General features: G+C 44.9%; 1 protein-coding gene across 3 annotated transcripts in view; it reads left to right on the top strand.

Moving 5' to 3' along the window:
- LOC106560398 (PH domain leucine-rich repeat-containing protein phosphatase 1) overlaps positions 1 to 24,327 on the top strand; it is a 54,072-nt gene that overhangs the window by 11,004 nt on the left and 18,741 nt on the right. For all 3 annotated transcript variants that reach the window (XM_014123277.3, XM_014123276.3, XM_014123278.3), the window contains exons 2-6: positions 8,060 to 8,256; positions 16,238 to 16,363; positions 16,504 to 16,643; positions 22,479 to 22,625; positions 23,086 to 23,313. In XM_014123277.3, the coding sequence (XP_013978752.3) occupies positions 8,060 to 8,256; positions 16,238 to 16,363; positions 16,504 to 16,643; positions 22,479 to 22,625; positions 23,086 to 23,313 (838 nt within the window). The remainder of the gene's footprint in view (positions 1 to 8,059; positions 8,257 to 16,237; positions 16,364 to 16,503; positions 16,644 to 22,478; positions 22,626 to 23,085; positions 23,314 to 24,327) is intronic.

The raw sequence follows: 24,327 nt of genomic DNA on the forward strand, positions 1-24,327 counted from the left end.
CCCCTGGAAAAACATTTTCCGACATGACTTCGGCATCCTTCAGAATTCTGATCGGTTTTATGTAGTAAATAGAAAATTAGGTGTAACTTTGTCTTGGGACTTTTGATGCGTTTACTAATGCAAATCTATATGTTGCATGTGGTTACATATATGCTGCCTACCCTATAATTTCCTGCAATTCTACACATTTTGCCATGGTGCAGAGAGAATTTTATAGGCCAACTAATTTCCTGAAATTGTAGTAATTTTGCCATGAAAAATTAGCAGTTTTTAATATGGTATGAGTGTGACTAACAAAATCAATGCCCCCACCCCCAAGTTGGTAATTCAACCATGATTACTACAAGTTTAGATAGCTTTCCGCTAGAATAATTTGCCAATCTAAAAATGTTTTGCTGACATGGGCTAATTGAGTGACTATCAGTGACTGACATAACGAGAACTGCTGATTCACAACGGAATTTCCAAATTGCACAATGGGTATTCTACTAATCTAGTTGAGAGTTAAGACTTTTTTTGTGTGTGGAAATTGATCCATAGGCCTACAAAAGGGGGTGGAGTTGCCCATTCCTGGCCTAGAATAACACTAGTAAAGGAGATGATCTGTTATGTGAAGGGATACATGGCTCCAGGTCTCCCAAGCGCAGGGATAGTCTAGAGAGCATTTGTACCTGTGTCTCTGTGTGAGAGTAGCTGGTGTGGGGTGCAGGGGCCTGCATTGAGCAAGACTGTGGCGTGAGAGGAAAAAGGAGAAGCACTAGCATGATTAAGGAGAGAAGGGAAGTCTTGTAATCAGGAACATACTGTTTCAGAGAGATTTCTGGACTGAAGCTCTCCATCTTTCTCTATGTCCCCCCCCCCCCGCCCCTTGTCTCGCTCTCTTTCATGCCACCCCCTCTCTCTTTCTCTCGCTCTCTCTCATGCCACCACCTCTCTATTTCTTTCTCTCTTTGCATGCCAAGTACCCATTCATTAAATTCAGAAAGTATCCATTCAGTTAAAGGGGCAATCTGCAGTTTTTAGACTTATACATTAGTCATATATTCCCATTGATTGTTTAAGAATATAACTTATACATTTCTCATACGCTTAGTACAACTGTCACTAAACCACAACCCAAAATATATAAGCTTGGTTTACACCAATGTTTGTAAATGTAAACAACCACTGTATAGCCTCAAAGCATGGTTTAAACAATCATTTTGGATACATACTATAGCTCTGTCTATGAATGTAAGAGCGGTTAGATTTCTCCAAGCCCATCCCTCAGCTTTTTACCAAAACAAGGGGTGATCACTTTTTCAACTGCAGATTAGCCCTGTAAAGGACTCTTTTAATCATTCATGTTACAGTTACAACCAGTTGACATCTGAGAGCGTTTGTACACGCATTTCCTTCTACATCAGAGTTTCCCAAACTAGGATGGGGTCATGAGAGCAAAAATTGCACTGGGTTCATAGGGGTTACTTCAGTAACCTCCGGTAGCAGCTTGATGCGGTTGTAATAAACAGAGCGGATTCTGTTTTCTTTCAAAAAATGTCGCTCTATCTTTTGAACCATTTAGGCTAAACAATATTATGACCCCATCACTGAAAGATAAGACTCTCAGGAACACATATGTGTCTGTTTCCCTCTACAATGTCCACAAGCTGCACAGAACTCATTAGACCAGGCACTAAATCAGACTGGGGGAGATCATCAATGATGATGTTCTTTTCTACACAGAAGATCATACAACATTCCCAGTACCTTTCTGATGCATTTCAGTCACTTCAAACCACACTTCCTTCATATTGAAATACTGTCAAAAGTATTGTCAGACTGATTTGTATTAGACTGTCACATCCCCAATTAAAAAAGTCAACATTGGCTGTTGATTACATCCCGCTTTTTACATTGTGTGGGTCTCGGAGAAAATGTATATTAAAATGGGGTCACGGGCCTCAACTTTGGGATCCCCTGCTTTACATTGTTGTTGTTAACGGCCTGTTGTAAGTTTGTACACACTAGCCTATAGCAACGTTGGAAGATGCCTGTTTGTTATGAAATGTATGTTAGTTATCAATAGTTACAGATCGCAACATTATTTTTGGCTCCAAGTAAGAAGGCTATTTTTTTCTGCAGTTGGTAGCGTTAGCTAGCGCTAGTCAGCTGTACCTGCGTCAAAACTCTGGTATTTTTTATCCTATAGCTCGTTCTTCATCTTCTTTTTAAATAGTGAGCCAACATGTTTTCAGCACTTTTATTTCCCTGACTTCCCAAAACTAGTTTCTCGTGCTTTCTCTTGTCTCTCTGCAGCAGGCATATAGTGAGCAATATGTTTGGAATATCAAATCGCAATAAAATCCCAGTATCGAATCGCAATACATATCGAATCACAATCATATCATTCCGGCACCTAAGTATCGTGATGATATCATATCGTTAGGTCCCTGGCTATTCCCAGCCCTAGTTTATGTAATTGTATTGGGGTGTGAAACTGGCAACGCTTTCTCCTTTCAGGGTGGGTTTTGGCATCTGTCTGGGAGTGTCAAGGCTGTTCAAGACAGATTCAAAGAGTTGATCTATTTTAGACTACTTGTGGAAATAATTGAAGGAGACTTGGGTACTCAGGTTTTGCATTGTGTGTAAGGTAAGAGTTGTGTTGCCTAGGGCTGTTCATCCTTGGCAGTCAGAGGAGTCTGAGTCAGCACATTCTGAGTGCCCCCTGGAAAAGGCATGTTGGACACACACACACACACACACACACACTGTGTGCTTTGCTGACAAGGAGAGAACAGTGAGCTGTACAGAACTCAAATTTCACCTCCTCAGTGTTGATCTACCTGCGACAGCAGACGGTATAGTCGGCTGCCTACCCGCCTGGCTCCCTTTCAGCTGAGAACTGCATTACCCAGAGGTCACTGGCTGCTCTGTCTCTGTTCCACCCCAAGGTAACGGCTCTAGCTCCACTACCCAGCCCAGCAGCTAGGGCTGTGACCGCCATGCAATTTTGGATGAGGGTGAATGGCCAGCCAAATGACTGCAGTCACCGTAAAACCCGCTCAACACTTTTAATTCTCCTCTACTCCTGACTGCATGTGCTGTCATAAAAATAGAATGAATAGTACGGGTGTCCCAATTCCAGTCAATGATGGCGTAATGGGTGGACTGGCGGTCATTGCAAGAAAAAAAGCAGGAAGTAAAAGCAAGAAGTGTACCCATCAATATGTGCTGTGATTTGTTGATTCAACTCAACTGACATTACAAAAATACATTTCTTTGCATGAGCCAAATCAGTTAGCATCATTTAAATGAACATTCCACATTACCATATAAATTATTTAATCACAATACCAGGCGAGTGTGCCCATGAGTTTACCAGTGCAATTGGCTGACCGTCCCGTCTTCAGTCCAGGCGTTTGTTCCCAAAAACTAAAATCGTACAAAAAACAGTTATGACGGTTATTTTATTTTTATGATGGTCTTCCACCATAACCGTCGGTTACACAGTTATATGGTAATTGTGCCAGCCCTACCTGAAGCTGGGCTTCTCTGCCCCTCTCAGACAGCCCTGTATCCCCCTTGTGGTTGTGGATCTTTACTCCCCTTAGCAACGTGGGTGGATTTACATGTGCTAGCGTTGTTTTAATAGTATTGGATTGCACAAAAACAGTCTGTGGGAAACCAGAAATGAAATACAACTCCATTTCAACTTACTGTTCCGGTGGCCAGGACGGATGGTCGTTATGACAGGGAATTTGAGACAAAATATCTGAAGGATTGTATTATTAAACAGACTTTCCAAAAGTGGGTCTGTTTACCTCATGTCAAAACTAAAGTCCCACACAAGTTATTCCTCTTTTGTCCACATATGGCACACATGCATAACTTTTATTTTGAGGTAAGGAGGGAGGAGGTAGGTCTACAACAGACCCACGTTTGGAAAGTATGTTTAATAATACGATTCTTTTAGATATTTTGTCTCAAATTCCCTTCGTCATAATGACCATCCTGCCTACCGGCACAGTAAGTTGAAATGGAATTGAATTTCATTTCTGGCTTTGCACGGACTGTTTTTGTGCAATCCAGTACAATTAAAAGCACCGCTAGCGCATGTAAATCCACCCGCGTTGCTACAAACACCTACTCCCCTGGCTGTGGTTTAACTTGACAACCTCACACACCCAAAACGTTCTTGTACTTCTGTCTGTATAATCATAGAAAGAAAGTGTTAATGATTTGAGTGTGAAAAGAAAGTTAGTTATGGAGTTTAATGTTCATGTTGTGGACACTAGAAGTTTATGTGTATGTATTGTTGAGAATGGGAATCCATGGACAGTCCTTGGAGACTGCTTGTTGGGGACAGTTATTTGAGGCATGTGTGACTGAAAGGGTGGGCTGTCTTCTGGATGCCTAAGGTCAAACACAGACAGGACATTGGATAAGAGTTAGGATGTTTGGGATGCCTTTAGAAGGTTCTTGGACATAAGGGAAGGGCGAGGACGACAGAAGTGCTAAGAATGTCTACTCCGTCCGACTCTGTCTCAGACAGGAAGTGGTCATGGGGGACAGGATGTTGCTCTGAGGATAGGAATGGGCGGAAGGAAAGGGCGTACATGTATACATACAGTGTGTGTGTGTGCGCATTAGCACAGACTATGTTTACACTACTCCAACTAGAGTGGTTTAAGTTTACATTACATTACAGGAGGATGTACGGTTGTCTAAAATTAGCCTATACCATTGTGTGTTAAATTGGTGCACAAAATGCTGTTGTATGTAGGCCTGTCACTAGTGGCCTGATCAGAGGATGAGCACATCATTGTATGTAGGATTGTCACTAGTGGCCTGATCAGAGGATGAGCACATCATTGTATGTAGGCTTGTCACTAGTGGCCTGATCAGAGGATGAGCACATCATTGTATCTAGGCTTGTCACTAGTGGCCTGATCAGAGGATGAGCACATCATTGTATGTAGGCTTGTCACTAGTGGCCTGATCAGAGGATGAGCACATCATTGTATCTAGGCTTGTCACTAGTGGCCTGATCAGAGGATGAGCACATCATTGTATCTAGGCCTGTCACTAGTGGCCTGATCAGAGGATGAGCACATCATTGTATCTAGGCCTGTCACTAGTGGCCTGATCAGAGGATGAGCACATCATTGTATCTAGGCTTGTCACTAGTGGCCTGATCAGAGGATGAGCACATCATTGTATCTAGGCTTGTCACTAGTGGCCTGATCAGAGGATGAGCACATCATTGTATGTAGGCTTGTCACTAGTGGCCTGATCAGAGGATGAGCACATCATTGTATGTAGGCTTGTCACTAGTGGCCTGATCAGAGGATGAGCACATCATTGTATGTAGGCTTGTCACTAGTGGCCTGATCAGAGGATGAGCACATCATTGTATCTAGGCCTGTCACTAGTGGCCTGATCAGAGGATGAGCACATCATTGTGTGTAGGCTTGTCGCTAGTGGCCTGATCAGAGGATGAGCACATCATTGTATCTAGGATTGTCACTAGTGGCCTGATCAGAGGCTACCGAGTGGCGCAGCGGTCTAAGGCACTGCATCTCAGTGCTTGAGGCGTCACTACAGATACCCTGATTCGATTGGGAGTCCCATAGGGCGGCGCACAATTGTCCCAGCATCGTCCGGGTTTGGCCGGTGTAGGCCGTCATTGTAAATAAGAAATTGTAGTAAAAGAATTTGTAGTAAAAATAAAATTATAGCACATCATTGTATGTAGGCCTGTAACCAGTTGCCTGATCAGAGGATGAGCACATTCATTAGGGAGAGGGGTGTGTGGGTGGAGGATTCCTCAAGCATGTATGAGCCCCAAACCCTCCATCAGTAGCTCTTTTTGTGTAAGGCTGCCCATCCTTTGTTGTACCATCATTTACTTACTCTGAACATTATTTTCGTGCTGTGGCCATGTTGATGGAACCGGTGGTCTGGAACCAGTGGTCTCTGAAGTAGGGGGAGAGCAGCCAGATCAAGGGTACATCCCAAAAGGTACCTTATTCCCTATTAGGTAAAAAGTAGTGCACTAGGGAATAGGTGGCCATTTATGATGCAAGCCAGATAGGCTGTAGGGACTCTGGGTAGACCAGATAGCTCTGCCTGAGACCAGAAACAGCCCCATGGAGGGGTGCGGGACTTGTCCCTAGAGCCGTGGGAGCGGACAGAAAAGGAGCAGGGGGAGGGCGGGGATGCTAATGAGGACACGCCACATTCTCTCTGAGAGGGCATTGTTTGGAATAACGTAATCCTCTCCTCTCTGGGCTGGGGGAATCATTTTTTTTTACCCTCTGGTCTCACTCTTGCGCGCTCTTTCTCTCACTCTGCTCTGTTTATACCTCCAGTCCCCCCTTCATTACCCTGCCAACCATCATATAAACACTTCTGGCCTGGCTGCTCTATCTGTATGGTCTATAACCATAATCTTCACTATGTTGAAGTGGACTGGAGTCCCTGTGTAGATAACTTCACACATTCCATACATTCCACAGGGCTGTTGTAGAGTGGACAGACCTGACTGTGCTGTAGATGGCTCTATCTTCTCATCTTTAGTCTGTCCTCTGGGGGTGTCCATCTTCACCCTTCTCTCTTAAAGAGATAGAGGGCTACAGGATACCAAAATGCAGCCTCTGGCCAGGGCTGGGCATCCTTTTGGTCGTTTGTGTGTGTTTTGGTGTTACTGGTATGTAATGAACATTGATGAATAGCACAGCAGTCTATAGGACTTTGTCTAGAATGTCTTTCTTTTCCCCCTCCATCCCTCCCTCCCTCTCTCTATCCCCAAGCAAAGCACTGGAACACCTGAGAGCACGTGTGAGGCGTAGAGGGTATCAGAGGACGAAAACCGTCAATCTCAGGAAAATATGATCATGCACAAACACACACACAAAGGGTTCTATAAGAAGAAACTGAGAAGCAGACAGATCTGGTTCAGTTAGCTGCTTTCATTCTTATTTTCTTTCTCCCTCTCTCCCTCTCTCTATCCCTTGCTCTCCCTCTTCCCCTTAGCCTCTCTCTAAAACTGGCTCCCGTGCGTGCGCAGGGGTACCATTAACACAGAATTCAGAGCCCCCCCCACCAAAAATAAAGACAACGCAGAAATATCTTGCCGCGTTTTGTAAACGCAGATCCAAAATGCTTATTGTAATTTCTGCTCGACATCAGAATCATTTTGTGCTTCTGTTGCACTTCTCCACTCGGATGAGAATTGACGAACAGGGCATTCTATTGGCAGACAGCACTCTGACTGATGTGTAACTACTTTCTCTGGTACTTTTCTCGGTGGAGCCTACTTCTCTATGGTAAAATGCAAGATTAACTTCAAGTGTAACAGGAAATGTAGCTGTCTACGTTCTTTCCATGATAAACATTTAGAAATAATGTTTATTCTGACCTTTTTCATTGTAAGCTCATTTACTTGTGTGGCTTCGATCCAAATAGCGTTGCACTTCTGTGGTCATCTGATGAAAATGAAGCTATTTTCTGCCAAATGTGTTGCAATAATGTATTCTCTGTGAAGGAAAACTATGGTTGCACGCCCCTGATCTCTATTGAATATAAAACGCAGGTGAAATGGTTTAAAACAGTTTTTTTGGTCTGCATTATGAAAATGCTGATTGCGGAACTCAACATGACCCCTGGTATGTGTGAGTGGGTGACAGCCTACATGAGAGCACACCCATTCTTAAAGCGCTAAAAATAGTTTTTCTACACACACCTTAGTGCTGCTAAATATGCACTCCACCAAGCACTGACCCAGTCAGTACTACAGGAGCTCCATCTGCTGCAGTTCTGGCTCAGACAAGGCTTATTTGCTACCTGTGCATGTGGTGGCCAAGGTTAAGACTTCCCTGGGACACAACGAGGCACACACACACATACACACACACACACTCACAGAGAGACACACACACACAGAGAGAGAGAGACCCTCTCTCTCCCCCATCCCTGTCTATCTTACTTGGAAGATTCTTCTTAAACATCTTTCTCTCAGCAGGAGCATCTGAGATTTTATGTTATTGTTTGTTTTCTCCAACCCCCCTCCCTCCAGGTAAGCCGCAGTGTGTGGGTGGAGCAGACCGGGTGCAGCTGACGGGTGTGTTTAATGTGAGGAAGGGTAAGCTGGCCCTGCCTGTCAACCGGTGGTCACGACGACACGTCACCCTGAGTGGCACCTGTCTCATCGTCTCTTCCGTCAAATACGCTCACACCGGCAAGATGCACATCCTGCCCCTCATCGGTGGAAAGGTACTGAACACACACACACACCAGGGTTTCCGTTAGGAAAATGTGATGCCAGACAACATGACCAGGAAGATTTTAATTTACTGTCTGTTTTTGAGAAATTTACCGGACCCATATGCATTGGGTTACTCTCTGAGCGATGTACTGGACCCATATGCATTGGGTTACTCTCTGAGCGATGTACTGGACCCATATGCATTGGGTTACTCTCTGAGCGATGTACTGGACCCATATGCATTGGGTTACTCTCTGAGCGATGTACTGGACCCATATGCATTGGGTTACTCTCTGAGCGATGTACTGGACCCATATGCATTGGGTTACTCTCTGAGAGATGTACTGGACCCATATGCATTGGGTTACACTCTGAGCGATGTACTGGACCCATATGCATTGGGTTACTCTCTGAGAGATGTACTGGACCCATATGCATTGGGTGCATAACCCATTAGAGCATCCACCCACCGTGCTCACAATGACAGTAATCCCATTTAGATTGTAGTAATGAATCTTAGCAGAACATGAATGACAGTAATCCCATTTAGATTGTAGTAATGCATTTTAGCAGAACATGAATGACAGTAATCCCATTTAGATTGTAGTAATGCATTTTAGCAGAACATGAATGACAGTAATCCCATTTAGATTGTAGTAATGAATCTTAGCAGAACATGAATGACAGTAATCCCATTTGGATTTTAGTAATGCATTTTAGCAGAACATGAATGACAGTAATCCCATTTGGATTGTAGTAATGCATTTTAGCAGAACATGAATGACAGTAATCCCATTTAGATTGTAGTAATGCATTTTAGCAGAACATGAATGACAGTAATCCCATTTAGATTGTAGTAATGCATTTTAGCAGAACATGAATGACAGTAATCCCATTTAGATTGTAGTAATGCATTTTAGCAGAACATGAATGACAGTAATCAGATTTAGATTGTAGTAATGCATTTTAGCAGAACATGAATGACAGTAATCCCATTTAGATTGTAGTAATGAATCTTAGCAGAACATGAATGACAGTAATCCCATTTAGATTGTAGTAATGAATCTTAATAGATAGATAGATAATGTGTCTTGTGTATAATTACAAGTCTCTCTCCAGAATGCACTCAGCTGTCTCCTGCCAATTCTTGCACATTCATTGTGTGATTTTGTTTTGTTCTTTGATTGTTTATTTTGATAAATTCTCCATTTACATACAGTGCCTTTCAAAAGTATTCAGACCCCTTGACTTTCTCCACATTTGTTACATTACAGCCTTATTCTAAAATTGATTAAATAAATAAAAATCCTCAGCAATCTACACACAATACCCCATAATGACAAAGCGAAAGCAGTTTTTTTTTTTAGAATTTTCAAATGTATTAAAAGTAAAAAACATAACTTATTTACATAAGTATTCAGACCCTTTGCTATGAGACTCGAAGTTGAGCTCCGGTGCATCCTGTTTCCATTGATCATCCTTGAAATGTTTCTGGAAATTGATTGGAGTCCACCTGTGGTAAATTCAATTCATTGGACATGATTTGGAAAGGCACACACCTGTCTATATAAGGTTCCACAGTTGACAGTGCATGTCAGAGCAAAAACCAAACCATGAAGAGGAGCCTACCAGACGAGCAAAATTATTTTTATGCTCTCTTCGAGGCAAGCAAAGCATGTATGAGAGCTCCAGCTGTTCTGGACGACTGTGTGATAATGCTCTCGGTAGCCGACATGACCAAGACCTTTAAACAGGTCAACATTCACAAAGCCGCGGGGCCAGACGGATTACCAGGATGTGGACCAACTGGCAAGTGTCTTCACTGACATTTTCAACCTCTCCCTGACTGAGTCAGTAATATCTACATGTTTCAAGCAGACCACCATAGTCCCTGTGCCCAAGGAAGCGAAGGGAACCTACCTAAATGATTACCGCCCCGTAGCACTCACGTCGGTAGCCATGAAGTGTTTTGAAAGGCTGGTCATGGCTCCCATCAACAGCATCATCCCAGAAACCCTAGACCCACTCCAATTTGCATAGCGCCCTAACAGATCCACAGATCATGCAATCTCTATTGCACTCCACACTGCCCTTTCCCACCTGGACAAAAGGAACACCTATGAGAATGCTGTTCATTGACTACAGCTCAGCGTTTAACACCATAGTGCCCTCGAAGCTCATCACTAAGCTAAGGACCCTGGGACTGAACACCTCCCTCTGCAACTGGATCCTGGACTTCCTGACGGGCCACCCCCAGGTTGTAAGGATAGGCAACAACATGTCTGCCACGCTGATCCTCAACACTGGGGCCCCTCAGGGGTGCATGCTTAGTCCCCTCCTGTTCACCTATGACTGCGTGGCCAAACACAACTCAAATCAAATGTTATTTGTCACATGCGCCGAATACAACAGGTTTAGACCTTACAGCGAAATGCTTACTTACAAGCCCTTAACCAACAATGCAGTTTTAAGAAAATGCCCCCCCCCCCCAAAAAAAAATATGAAAGATATAATTAACGAACAGCAGTAAAATATCAATAGCGGGGCTATTTACAGGGGGTACCGGTACAGAGTCAATGTGCGGGGGCACCGGTGTCGAGGTAATATGTACATGTAGGTAGAGTTTAAAGTGACTATGCATAGATAATTAAAGAGAGTACAGCAGTGTAGAAGGAGGGGGGGCAATGCAAATAGTCTGGGTAGCCATTTGATTAGATGTTCAGGAGTCTTATGGCTTGGGGGTAGAAGCTGTTTAGAAGCCTCTTGGACATAGAGTTGGCGCTCCGGTACCGCTTGCCGTGCGGTAGCAGAGAGAACAGTCTATGACTAGGGTGGCTGGAGTCTTTGATCATTTTTATAGGTGCAAGCTTGGTCCTCCTTTTCCTGTAGTCCACAGTCATCTCCTTGATTGTCTTGATTATGTTGAGGGAGAGGTTGTTGTCCTTGCACCACACGATCAGGTCTCTGTCTCATCGTTGTCGGTGATCAGGCCTACCACTGTTGTCATCGGCAAACTTAATGATGGTGTTGGAGTCGTGCCTGGCCGTGCAGTTATGAGTGAACAGGGAGTACGGGAGGGGACTGAGCACGCACCCCTGAGGGGCCCCCATGTTGAGGATCAGTGTGGCGGATGTGTTGTTACCTACCCTTACCACATTGTGGTGGCCCGTCAGGAAGTCCAGGATCCAGTTGCAGAGGGAGGTGTTTAGTCCCAGGGTCCTTAGCTTAGTGATGAGCTTTGAGGCCACTATGGTGTTGAAAGCTGAGCTGTAGTCAATGAATAGCATCATTAAGTTTGCTGACGACACAATAGTGTTAAACCTGATTACCGACAACGATGAGACAGCCTATAGGGAGGAGGTCAGAGACCTGGCAGTGTGGTGCCAGGACAACAACCTCTCTCTCTCTCTCTCTCTCTCTCTCTCTCTCTCTCTCTCTCTCAATGTGAGCAATATAAAGGAGCGGATCGTGGACGACAGGAAAAGGTGGGCCGAACAGGCCCCCACTGACGGGGCTATAGTGGAGCAGGTCGAGAGTTTCAAGTTCCTTAGTGAACATATCACCAACGAACTATCATGGTCCAAACACACCAAGACAGTCGTAAAGAGGGCACGACAACACCTCAGGAGACTGAACCGCTGAGTGATAAAGTGCATAGCTCGTAAAAATCGTCTGTCTTCAGTTGCAACACACACTACCGTATTCCAAACTGCATCTGGAAGCAATGTCAGCACAAGAACTGTTCGTCGAGAGCTTCATGAAATGGTTTTCCATGGCCGAGCAGCCATTTTCAAGCCTAGGATCACCATGCACAATGCCAAGCGTCTGCTGGAGAGGTGTAAAGCTCGCCGCTATTGGACTCGGGAGCAGTGGAAATGTTATCACACCTCATCTGGCAGTCCGAAGGACAAATCTGTGTTTGGCGGATGCTAGGAGATTGCTACCTGCCCGAATGCATAGTGCCATCTGTACATTTTGGAGGAGGAATAATGGTCTGGGGCTGTTTTTCATGTTTTGCGCTAGGCCCCTTAGTTCCAATGAAGGGGAATCTTAATGCTACAGCATACAATGACATTCTAGACAATCCTGTGCTTCCAACTTTTTGGGGAAGGCCCTTTCCTGTTTCAGCATGAGATTTCCTCCATACACAAAGCGGTGTCCATACAGAAATACACTGCTCAAAAAAATAAAGGGAACACTTAAACAACACAATGTAACTCCAAGTCAATCACACTTCTGTGAAATCAAACTGTCGACTTAGGAAGCAACACTGATTGACAATAAATTTCACATGCTGTTGTGCAAATGGAATAGACAACAGGTGGAAATTATAGGCAATTAGCAAGACACCCCCAATAAAGGAGTGGTTCTGCAGATGGGGACCACAGACCACTTCTCAGTTCCTATGCTTCCTGGCTGATGTTTTGGTCACTTTTGAATGCTGGCGGTGCTTTCACTCTAGTGGTAGCATGAGACGGAGTCTACAACCCACACAAGTGGCTCAGGTAGTGCAGCTCATCCAGGATGGCACATCAATGCGAGCTGTGGCAAGAAGGTTTGCTGTGTCTGTCAGCGTAGTGTCCAGAGCACGGAGGCGCTACCAGGAGACAGGCCAGTACATCAGGAGACGTGGAGGAGGCCGTAGGAGGGCAACAACCCAGCAGCAGGACCGCTACCTCCGCCTTTGTGCAAGGAGGAGCAGGAGAAGCACTGCCAGAGCCCTGCAAAATGACCTCCAGCAGGCCACAAATGTGCATGTGTCTGCTCAAATGGTCAGAAACAGACTCCATGAGGGTGGTATGAGGGCCCGACGTCCACAGGTGGGGGTTGTGCTTACAGCCCAACACCGTGCAGGATGTTTGGCATTTGCCAGAGAACACCAAGATTGTCAAATTCGCCACTGGCGCCCTGTGCTCTTCACAGATGAAAGCAGGTTCACACTGAGCACGTGACAGACGTGACAGAGTCTGGAGATGCGGTGGAGAACGTTCCGCTGCCTGCAACATCCTCCAGCATGACCGGTTTGGCGGTGGGTCAGTCATGGTGTGGGGTGGCATTTCTTTGGGGGGCCACACAGCCCTCCATGTGCTCACCAGAGGTAGCCTGACTGCCATTAGGTACCGAGATAAGTTCCTCAGACCCCTTGTGAGACCATATGCTGGTGCGGTTGGCCCTGGGTTCCTCCTAATGCAAGACAATGCTAGACCTCATGTGGCTGGAGTGTGTCAGCAGTTCCTGCAAGAGGAAGGCATTGATGCTATGGACTGGCCCGCCCGTTCCCCAGACCTGAATCCAATTGAGCACATCTGGGACATCATGTCTCGCTCCATCCACCAATGCCACGTTGCACCACAGACTGTCCAGGAGTTGGCAGATGCTTTAGTCCAGGTCTGGGAGGAGATCCCTCAGGAGACCATCCGCCACCTCATCTGGAGCATGCCCAGGCGTTGTAGGGAGGTCATACAGGCACGTGGAGGCCACACACACTACTGAGCCTCATTTTGATTTGTTTTAAGGACATTACATCAAAGTTGGATCAGCCTGTAGTGTGGTTTTCCACTTTAATTTTGAGTGTGACGCCAAATCCAGACCTCCATGGCTTGATAAATTGGATTTCCATTGATTATTTTTGTGTGATTTTGTTGTCAGCACATTCAACTATGTAAAGAAAAAAGTATTTAATAAGATTATTTCTTTCATTCAGATCTAGGATGTGTTGTTTAAGTGTTCCCTTTATTTTTTTGAGCAGTATAGTTTGTTGAGATCGGTGTTGTAGAACCTCAACCCCATCGAACACCTTTGGGATGAATTGGAACACAGACTGCGAGCCAGGCATAATCGTCCAACATCAGTGCCCGACCGCACGAATGCTTTTGTGGCTGAATGGAAGCAAGTCCCCGCAGCCATGTTCCAACATCTAGTGGAAAGCCTTCCCAGAAGAGTGGAGGCTGTTATAGCAGCGAAGGGGGGACCAACTCCATATTAATGCCCATGATTTTGGAATGAGATGTTCGATGAGCAGGTGTCCACATACTTTTGTAATGTAGTGTATATCCGGTGGAAACATAAAATACCTCAACACCTTTCCCTTGTGCAAAAACAGATGTCTGTCCTGAGCTCACTGGCACAGGAAACTCTGAGGGCCCGGAATACGCTACTTGATACAATGTTGCAGGTTCGCTAGTCATCGCTCAGGTCAAGACCGATTTTAAAAAGGGAGGCAGAGTAGAGAGATGAATGCGATTGAAAGAATCTGCATTTTCATCAGGATATTTTCTACTTTTTTATTTGTTGAATTTATGTAGGCTATTTTTACTTAGTTGACAATAGAAGGAATAGGCCTATTGCTGCATTGCTTAGGCACTCTGAGTTCGATGCGCTTATTTATTTAGTCGCCAGTGGATCACGATGTATCAATGTGTCCGAATGGCTGGTGCTCTCGCATTAGTTTAATATTTACTTTTAGATTTTTAGCATTTTAATTCAGATTTTACAAAACAAAAACGTTATTATTGAAAGTAAATTGTTCCACGAAAATATGCACAGTAAAATCATAACTGGCACGCAGATCGGTAGGAATGGTAGGATAAATTGTTTTCCCCTATGACGTCGTTATTAAAGAATTGCCTTTGTTTCATTGTCTGATTTTGGCTAGGCTACTTTGAAGCAAGGTAAGAAATGCCTCATAATATGAACTAAAACATTCAGGTTTCAAACAATTAAGTATGTTTTCAAAATGCATAGCTCACATTGTAAGGTGGTGGGTGACCTGCTGATAGCCTGCCTGCACTCAAATGCTGAATGGGAGGCCTGCTTCAATTACCAAATAAAAATGGTAGTTCTCTTTAATCGTGGCCATCAAAACTGTTTTAATACTCAATTACATTTAGAATTGTTGCCCAATGACCGGGCTTATAAAAACCAGTATTTGACTCCAGCAGCAACCAGCTCTGTAGGCCTATGCTGTGCGTCTAATAGTTGTTGGATAAGTAAGATGCATGACAACTAACGTAAATACACACGCCAATTTAACTCCACAAAATTATACAAATGAACCTATAGACTAGTAAGCATGATGGTTAAATGTATTTCCATTGACTGGTATTTCAATCAATAAAAATCTGTATTTTGCAGTGAGATTTTTCTTCTTCTCCCAGTTGATTTGGCCGGCAACTATTTTTATTGGATTTTCATTTCTTTGTTGGCCTAAAGCCGGCAATTACTGACTAACTGAAATCCTGACACACACAAACACACTAGAGATGGGGAAAGGTTGTTTGATTATCTGAATGGTTGTTAGTATTTGATTACTTGTGTGACTATTAATTTGAGAAACAAATGACAAACTAGGTCTAAATTAACAATGAAAATAGTCATGACATTTTTAATACAAGGATATTCCATGACATTGGAAATAATGAATTTAATAAAAAAAACATATGCACCCCATTCAAAGACTGGTAGCCTTCACGCGTGTAGATTGTTGTTGTTTTTTGTCGGCCAATCAAAGCGGCACTACAGTCAGAGGCTCCATGGGTAGCAAGATAAGTGAGAGATCACAGAAGTAATGCAAAATGGAAATAAGTCAGCTGGAGGAGTAGGCTACAACAAGCAACTAACAGGTAGGCATTTTTTATTTTTTTTAATCTGAATGTAGTTTTAATTTGACAAGGACTGGGAGCGTCACTAAACAAGCTAGCTGGCTAGTTTAGCTAGCTTTTATTCTCCAATTTGCTGCAACAAAGACCGGAACTGTCTGATGGGATGATAAATATATGGCTAGCTACAAGTTCAGTCGCGAGTTGGCTATACATTGCCTCTCTCTCCCTCACTGCACACTGCTTCCACACACACCGGCCCCTCCCCCGCCACACACTAATTGGCACATGACTCCCTCCCTGCTATTTTCCCCTGGCTGGCAGTTGTCACATTGTTTTTGGTCTCTAATCGCAGTGCTAATCACTCTTTCTCTCTCTGTGTGTTGTTCAGGTGGAGGAGGTGAGGAGACACAGTCACTGTCTAGCCTTCAGTTCTTCTGGTCCCCAGAGTCAGACCTACTACATCAGCTATGACTCGTACACAGAACACCTCCGCTGGCACAGACAGGCTGCCAAGGTACCTACGCGCCCGCTTGTGTGTGCTCAGAGTTGAGTTGCATGTCTTCAAGTTGTTAGCAATCTGGAAAATGAAAACCCTTTTGTCTCTTACTCCTTTTCTTTCTCTCTCCTATCTCTCACCCTCTCTCCCTCCATCAGATAGTGTCTCAGAGGGTGAGTTCTGTGGACCTGTCATGTTGCAGTCTGGAGAAGCTGCCATCTCAGCTGTTCTACAGCCAGGACCTGACCCACCTCAACCTCAAACACAACTATCTGACGGGCCTCACACATCTCACCAGGTATGTACCCCTGCAGGCTGTGGGAAGAGGTGGTAGGATGGAATGGAGGGAGTGGGGGGAGAGGAGAAGAAAAGGGAAGGAACTGAGAGATATGGGCTAGGGTGGCTCCGGAGAACGGCTCAATATATACCTCTGGAAGGAGGGAGGGGTTAAGAGAGGAGTGATGTGGGCAGTTTGTCCTTCAACATCCTCTCTCTCTCGCTCTCTCCATCTCTGGGTATCACCATATGGTCGCAAGGTTAGAGGATTAGATTCACCTACAGATCTGTGTTTGTGTTCCCACAGGATTGATTTGGTCTAAGAAAACAGTTTGGGGTTGATTAGAAGCAGACGTCAGCGGAATTAGGAGGGGAAATCCGAGCTTGAGTTATTTATTTATTATATATATATACACACACACACACACACACACACACACACACACACACACACACACACACACAGTTTCCCTCTGGAGCTTTCATTAATCTATGGCCAGTGATTCCCAGACCTCTCACCTATGACCTGTTTTTGGAGTCACGGTCTGCAACCCAAGAGACATGATTGGTACAAAACACAACGACTGCATTTTGATTGGCTCCTCTTCAGTGACCTTTAGCCAGGGTTGGGGCCCAGCAGTGTCATTGACTGCGGTCAGGTTCTCGCTTCTTCTCCTTCTAACTAACCCTTCTATGCTTACAGTAATACAATGCTCCCCACCATGGAGACAGTCTATGTCCCAAATGGCTCCCTATTCTCTATAGTGTACACTATTCCCTATATATTTCCCTGTGGGCCCTGGTCAAAAGTAGTACACTATATAGGGAATAGGGTCCCATTTGAGATGCACCCTCTGTCCCAGGCCTGGTGTAGTGTTACAGTTAGTGTTTCAGTGTGAGCTGCTCTGCTTTGGGAGACATCAGACAGTGGGGATGGATGGGGAGATGGGACAGGACCGGACTGGTGCAGAACAACAACAACAACAACAACAAAACTCCCATGAATAAGCTTCCCATCTGCTCACTCTGCTCACTCTGCCTACTCTGCTCACTCTGCCTACTCTGCTCACTCTGCCTACTCTGCTCACACTGCCTACTCTGCTCACTCTGCTCACTCTGCTCACACTGCCTACTCTGCTCACACTGCTCACACTGCTCACTCTGCTCACTCTGCCTACTCTGCTCACTCTGCCTACTCTGCTCACTCTGCCTACTCTGCTCACACTGCCTACTCTGCTCACACTGCCTACTCTGCTCACACTGCTCACACTGCTCACTCTGCTCACTCTGCCTACTCTGCTCACACTGCCTACTCTGCTCACTCTGCTCACACTGCCTACTCTGCTCACTCTGCCTACTCTGCCTACTCTGCTCACACTGCTCTCACTGCTCAACTTTCAGCATCAAACAATGGTTAGGAAAACAGACCCTTGCCTTGCCGGAGAAGAGAAATAGAGGGGGTAACGCCAGGGTTGTGGGTTCGATTCCCACGGGGGACCAGTATGGAGAAAAAAATGTATGCATTCACCACTGTAAGTCGCTCTGGATAAGAGCGTCTGCTAAAATGACTGAAATGTAAAATGTGAGAAACACTATATCCATCCTCCTCTCACACACTCTGCATACAGGACATCATCCATCCTCCTCTCCCTCTCTCTGCATTCAGTACAGACGTCATCCATCCCCCTCTCGCCATACAGTACAGGACGTCACCCACCCCCCTCTCTCTCTGCATTCAGTACAGACGTCATCCATCCCCCTCTCTCTCTGCATTCAGTACAGACGTCATCCATCCCCCTCTCTCTCTGCATACAGTACAGACGTCATCCATCCCCCTCTCTCTCTGCATACAGTACAGACGTCACCCATCCTCCTCTCTCTCTGCATACAGTACAGGACGTCACCCACCCCCTCTCTCTCTGCATTCAGTACAGACGTCACCCATCCTCCTCTCTCTCTGCATTCAGTACAGGATGTCATCCATCCCCGCGCTCTCTCTCTCTCTCTCTCTCTCTGCATTCAGTACAGACGTCACCCACCCTCCTCTCTCTCTGCATTCAGTACAGGATGTCATCCATCCCCCTCTCTCTCTGCATTCAGTACAGACGTCATCCATCCCCCTCTCTCTCTGCATTCAGTACAGACGTCATCCATCCCCCTCTCTCTCTGCATTCAGTACAGACGTCATCCATCCCCCTCTCTCTCTGCATACAGTACAGACGTCATCCATCCCCCTCTCTCTCTGCATACAGTACAGACGTCACCCATCCTCCTCTCTCTCTGCATACAGTACAGGACGTCACCCACCCCCTCTCTCTCTGCATTCAGTACAGACGTCACCCATCCTCCTCTCTCTCTGCATTCAGTACAGGATGTCATCCATCCCCGCGCTCTCTCTCTCTCTCTCTCTCTGCATTCAGTACAGACGTCACCCACCCTCCTCTCTCTCTGCATTCAGTACAGGATGTCATCCATCCCCCTCTCTCTCTGCATTCAGTACAGGATGTCATCCATCCCTGCGCTCTCTCTCTCTCTCTCTCTCTCTGCATTCAGTACAGGACGTCACCCACCCACCCATCTCTCTCTCTGCATTCAGTACAGGATGTCATCCATCCCCGCGCTCTCTCTCTCTCTCTCTCTCTCTGCATTCAGTACAGACGTCACCCACCCTCCTCTCTCTCTGCATTCAGTACAGGATGTCATCCATCCCCCTCTCTCTCTGCATTCAGTACAGACGTCATCCATCCTCCTCTCTCTCTGCATTCAGTACAGACATCATCCATTTTTACATTTACATTTTAGTCATTTAGCAGACGCTCTTATCCAGAGCGACTTACAGTAGTGAATGCATACATTTCATTTCATGCGTTTTTATTTTTTTTGTACTGGCCCCCCGTGGGAATCGAACTCACAACCCTGGCGTTGCACACACCATACTGGCGTTGCAAACACCATGCTCTACCAACTGAGCCACAGTCCTCCTCTCTCTCTGCATTCAGTACAGGACGTCATCCAGCCTCCTCACTCTTTGCATTCAGTACAGGACATCATCCATCCTCCTCTCTCTCTGCATTCAGTACAGGACGTCATCCATCCCCCTCTTCCTCTCTCCCCTTCGCTCTTCCTCCCCCTCTCTGTTAGTGTTCTCGCTGTGGTTCAGTGACTGTGTTTGCTCTGGCTGTACTTCCGATGGAATGGCTTTGTGCTCCCATTGTTCTTCCATAAACACAGCTTTACCAAGAGAAGGGGAGGCAGACAGGGCTTTAGGAATGTGTTTTTCCCACGACACTGCGTTGGGAATGCGGCTGGCTGTGGCTTTTCCTTGGAAAAGATGCGGATCCGGCACCGCCTTTCACGCTGTGCCCACAGTGAACCGGGTTAGGCTAGTTAGGCCTGGGAAGACCAGGTGAGCCGAGTGCCTATCAGATTCGACAAAGATTCTCACACACGTGCCCACCAAATTTTCACATACACCGCAGTTTGTGGTAGCTACACCTTCGGAAAACATGTTTTTATGTGCGCAATCACAACAATATACGTGTGCTGCTCACATATAGGTAACTGACAAAATAAAGGAAACACCAGCATTAAGTGTCCCTCCAGAACCTTTGATTGTGTATTCATTGGAGTTGAACACATCTTTCACCCCTGAGTCAATCATGCAAGATTTCAGTGAAATAACATGAGAACATTTAGCCACCAATACATCAGATGAATTATGATCGACTCATCATTTAGTCATTTTAACTAACATTTAATCTAATAACAAAAAACACAAGATACATTTTTAAAACAGTTATTTTTTAAGTGCTGAATAGAAAGAATAGTAGATGGTAAACATCACTTCCATACAATATTTGGCTGACATGCGCAATTCGTTTTTGTAAACCATATTTTTTGTATCCAATGGCAAGTTTTGAGCATGTAGAGAACTGTTAGTGTTACAGTTTCGTTTTCATTATATACATGTGTAGAACAACTAATGAAAAACGGGGGTATTGGGGTATTGTGATGCAGTAGGCTACAGTAAAAACATATTGCTGTAGCAAAGTGTACGTATGCCATGCTAATTCTGCCACATGCAACATTGTTCTAGATCACATTTTTTTAATGAGACTTTTCAACTGATACAGTATCACCTGTCTCTCTACTTGACACAATTCATCAGCTTACAGTGTATCAGTTAAATTCAGATAATGAGTGGAAAATGCATTCTGAAAGTATTCAGACCCCTTCCCTTTTTCCACATTTTGTTACGTTACAGCCTTATTCTAAAATTGATTACACACATTTTTTTCCTCATCAGTCTACACACAATACCCCATAATAACAAAGCGAAAACAGGTTTTTAGAAATGTTTGCATATTTATTACAAATAAACTGAAATACCTTATTTACATAAGTATTCAGACCCTTTGCTGTGAAACTCGAAATTGAGCTCAGGTGCATCCTGTTTCCATTGATCACCCTTGAGATGTTTCTACAACTTGACTGGAGTCCACCTGTGGTAAATTCAATTGATTGGACATGATTTGGAAAGGCACATACTTGTCTATATATGGTCCCACAGTTGACAGTGCATGTCAGAGCAAAAACCAAACCATGAGGTCGAAGGAATTGTCTGTAGAGCTCAGAGACAGGATTGTGTCGAGGCACAGATCTGGGAAAGGGTACCAAAAAATGATGCAGCATTGAAGGTTCTTAAATGGAAGAAGTTTGTAACCACCAGAGCTGGCCTCCCGGCCAAACTGCGCAATCGTGGGAGAAGGGCCTTGGTCAGGGAGGTGACCAAGAACCAGATGGTCACTCTGACAGAGCTCCAGAGTTCCTCTGTGGAGATGGGAGAACCTTCCAGAAGGACAACCATGTTTGCAGCACTCCACCAATCAGGCCTTTTATGATAGAGTGGCCAGACGGAAGCCACTCATGACAGCCCACTTGGAGTTTGCGAATAATGTTTTGTGAAAGGCAGATTAATAAATTAAATATGTATGCAAATTGCAAGAGATTTGGTGCAGTGAACAAGTGACTGCTAATTTGTGTGTTGTACTCCGTCAAATGAAAATATGCTTAGTTTTGAAACGAGCCATTTTGATGGTCTGTTTTGATTTTTGTGCTTAGAGTTGTGAAAATGTAGCACATAATTGTGAAAATTGCACCAAAGGGATTGCAAAAGTCTAATAGGGCGTTGGGCCACTGCGAGCCAGAACAGCTTCAATACACCTTGGAATAGCATATGGCTTGCACTGTTTTCATGTTCATCAAACCATTCAGTGACCAATCGTGGATGGGGGATTTTCATCCTATGGGGGGGGCATAGCCATGGTAGCCAAAACTCATGGCCTGCCCAGCATTTCCATACATGACCCTAAGCATGATAGGATGTTAATTGCTTAATTAACTCAGGAACCACACCTGTGTGGAAGCAATTGCTTTCAATATAAGTTGTATGCTCACGTGTTTCCATTATTTTGGCAATTACCAGTTAGGCACATGACTTCCTCCTTATTAGTTTCCCCTGGGTGGCAGTTGTCACATTGTTTTTGGTCTCTAATCGCAGAGCTAATCACTCCCTGAATGCATCCCAAATGGCACCTTATACCCTATATAATGCACTACTTCTGACCAAGGCCCATAGAGCTCTGGTCAAAAGTAGTGCACTATGTAGAGAATAGGGTGCCATTTGGAACGTTCCCCTCCCTTTCTCCAGTGTTGTTGTTCTGAATGGGCTCATTAGGTAACCAGTTCTTCTGACTCTTTAGTTTCTGTGTTATTGTTTGTTTTTCTCTGAAAATTCCTTACCAATTGACCCCCTCGCTCGCTCTCTCCCTCACCCCCCCCCCCCCCCCTCATCTAGGTTCTGCAGGTTGAGGAGCCTCAATCTCTCTAACAACGCTCTGTCTGACTTCCCTCTGGCCGTGTGTGACATCACTTCCCTGACAGAGCTCAACCTCCAAGGCAACCTTCTGACCTCTCTGCCCTCCGTGCTGGGGACCATGCACAAGTGAGTGGGGTAACAGGGTTAAAGGTCAGGGGGCAATAGACAGAAAGAGGGAGAGAGCCTCTGACTGAGACAGTAATTGAACTGCCATTGGTCAGTCATTTGTTTTATAACCTCCTCCCAAAAAACATTTAGTTAATCGCTCAGCATTAGTGTTGGGTTTTGTGCTGTTGCCCAGTCCGTCCACTACAGAATAACCAGGCTGTGAATGTTTGGTGGGAAAATCTGTTTTCAGGCTGCAGTAATAGGATCTGAAAGATTTTGCCTTTTTTAAAGTTGAAATTCTTAATCTCTCTGTTAGCAATTTTTCATAAGTCCCTCGTGAAAAGAACCACGAGTTTTACATGTCACATAAAATCAGGCACGATAACAGAAAGCTCATGTGAAGGTTACAGCCACACACATAATCCCCTCTCCCACTGAGCTCCATACTAACCCCCTCTCGCCATCTCCTCCTCCCCAGCCTGCAGACCCTGCTTCTGGATGGTAACTCTCTGAACTCCCTGCCTGCTGACCTGTGCTCTCTGGAGGCCCTGACCTACCTGGGCCTGTCCTTCAACCTGTTCAGCTGCGTACCTCCAGCCCTGGAGAGGCTCAGGGGGGTGGAGAGGCTCTGTCTGGCTGGGAATCAGCTCTCCTCCCTGGACATGGCCGGCCTGCAGTGGCTCCCCCACCGACACATAGATCTCAGGTATATTACTTTGTAAATAAGTGTTTTAATTAGTTCTTTCAAGTGTTTTGCTCTGGGATCAAATGCACGTCTTGTTTTATCTATGTATTTAAAAAAAAAATTACCCAAAACTGTATTGGTGACAAATGGTTCCCCCTACATAAAGCTGTCCCAACAGCAGAGCTTTCTTTTCAGCACCATGGAATGAATCCTTATGACTGCTACACCTGGATATCAGTGGAGCGTTGTCTGGCAGCGAAACAGTTCATTTACTTACTTGCTAAACAAATGTGGATTCTACTGACAATTGAGATACAAACTATATGGCTTAGCCTCTTAAGTATCGTACCCTTTTTATTCCAATTTTCGTCTAAAATGACATACCCAAATCTAACTGCCTGTAGCTCAAGACCTGAAGCAAGGATAGGCATATTCTTGATACCATTTGAAAGGAAACACTTTGAAGTTTGTGGAAATGTGAAATTAATGTAAGAGAATATAACACATTAGATCTGGTAAAAGATAATACAAACAAACAACAGGCGTTTCAAAAAAAAAAAATGTTACTTTGAAATGCAAGAGAAAGGCCATTGTCACGAACCGCCTCGAAGTTCGTAACAAAAAGAGAGACAACGTGGAGATAAGGAATAACAAAATATATTTATTAACTAAAGTAAACTAAATACAATTAACAATGGTGTGTGTGTATTCAGTAAGCAGTAGTGTAAGTGAGTGGTTGCGTGCATAAATGTGATGAGGGGTGTTGAAAGGTGCCAACGCAAACAAACAAAACAGCCACACAAAAAATGCCACGACCAAAATCTCAGTGTCTGCATGGAGAGAGTCTCCTCAATGAATGGGGAAGTGGTGCATTTATCTTGGGACACACCCGGGCCCAGGTGTGTCCCATGTCGCTGATGACCCTCCCAGCGCTGCCCACCGACATCCTAAAAAGGAAAACGAGAGCAAAGAGAAAGAATACAGCAGACAGAGTGGGAGGGTCGTCACATCCCCCCTACATAAAACCGGGGACAA

This window comes from Salmo salar, chromosome 10, assembly GCF_965601325.2.
Source record: "Salmo salar chromosome 10, fSalSal1, whole genome shotgun sequence".
NCBI lineage: Eukaryota > Metazoa > Chordata > Actinopteri > Salmoniformes > Salmonidae > Salmo > Salmo salar.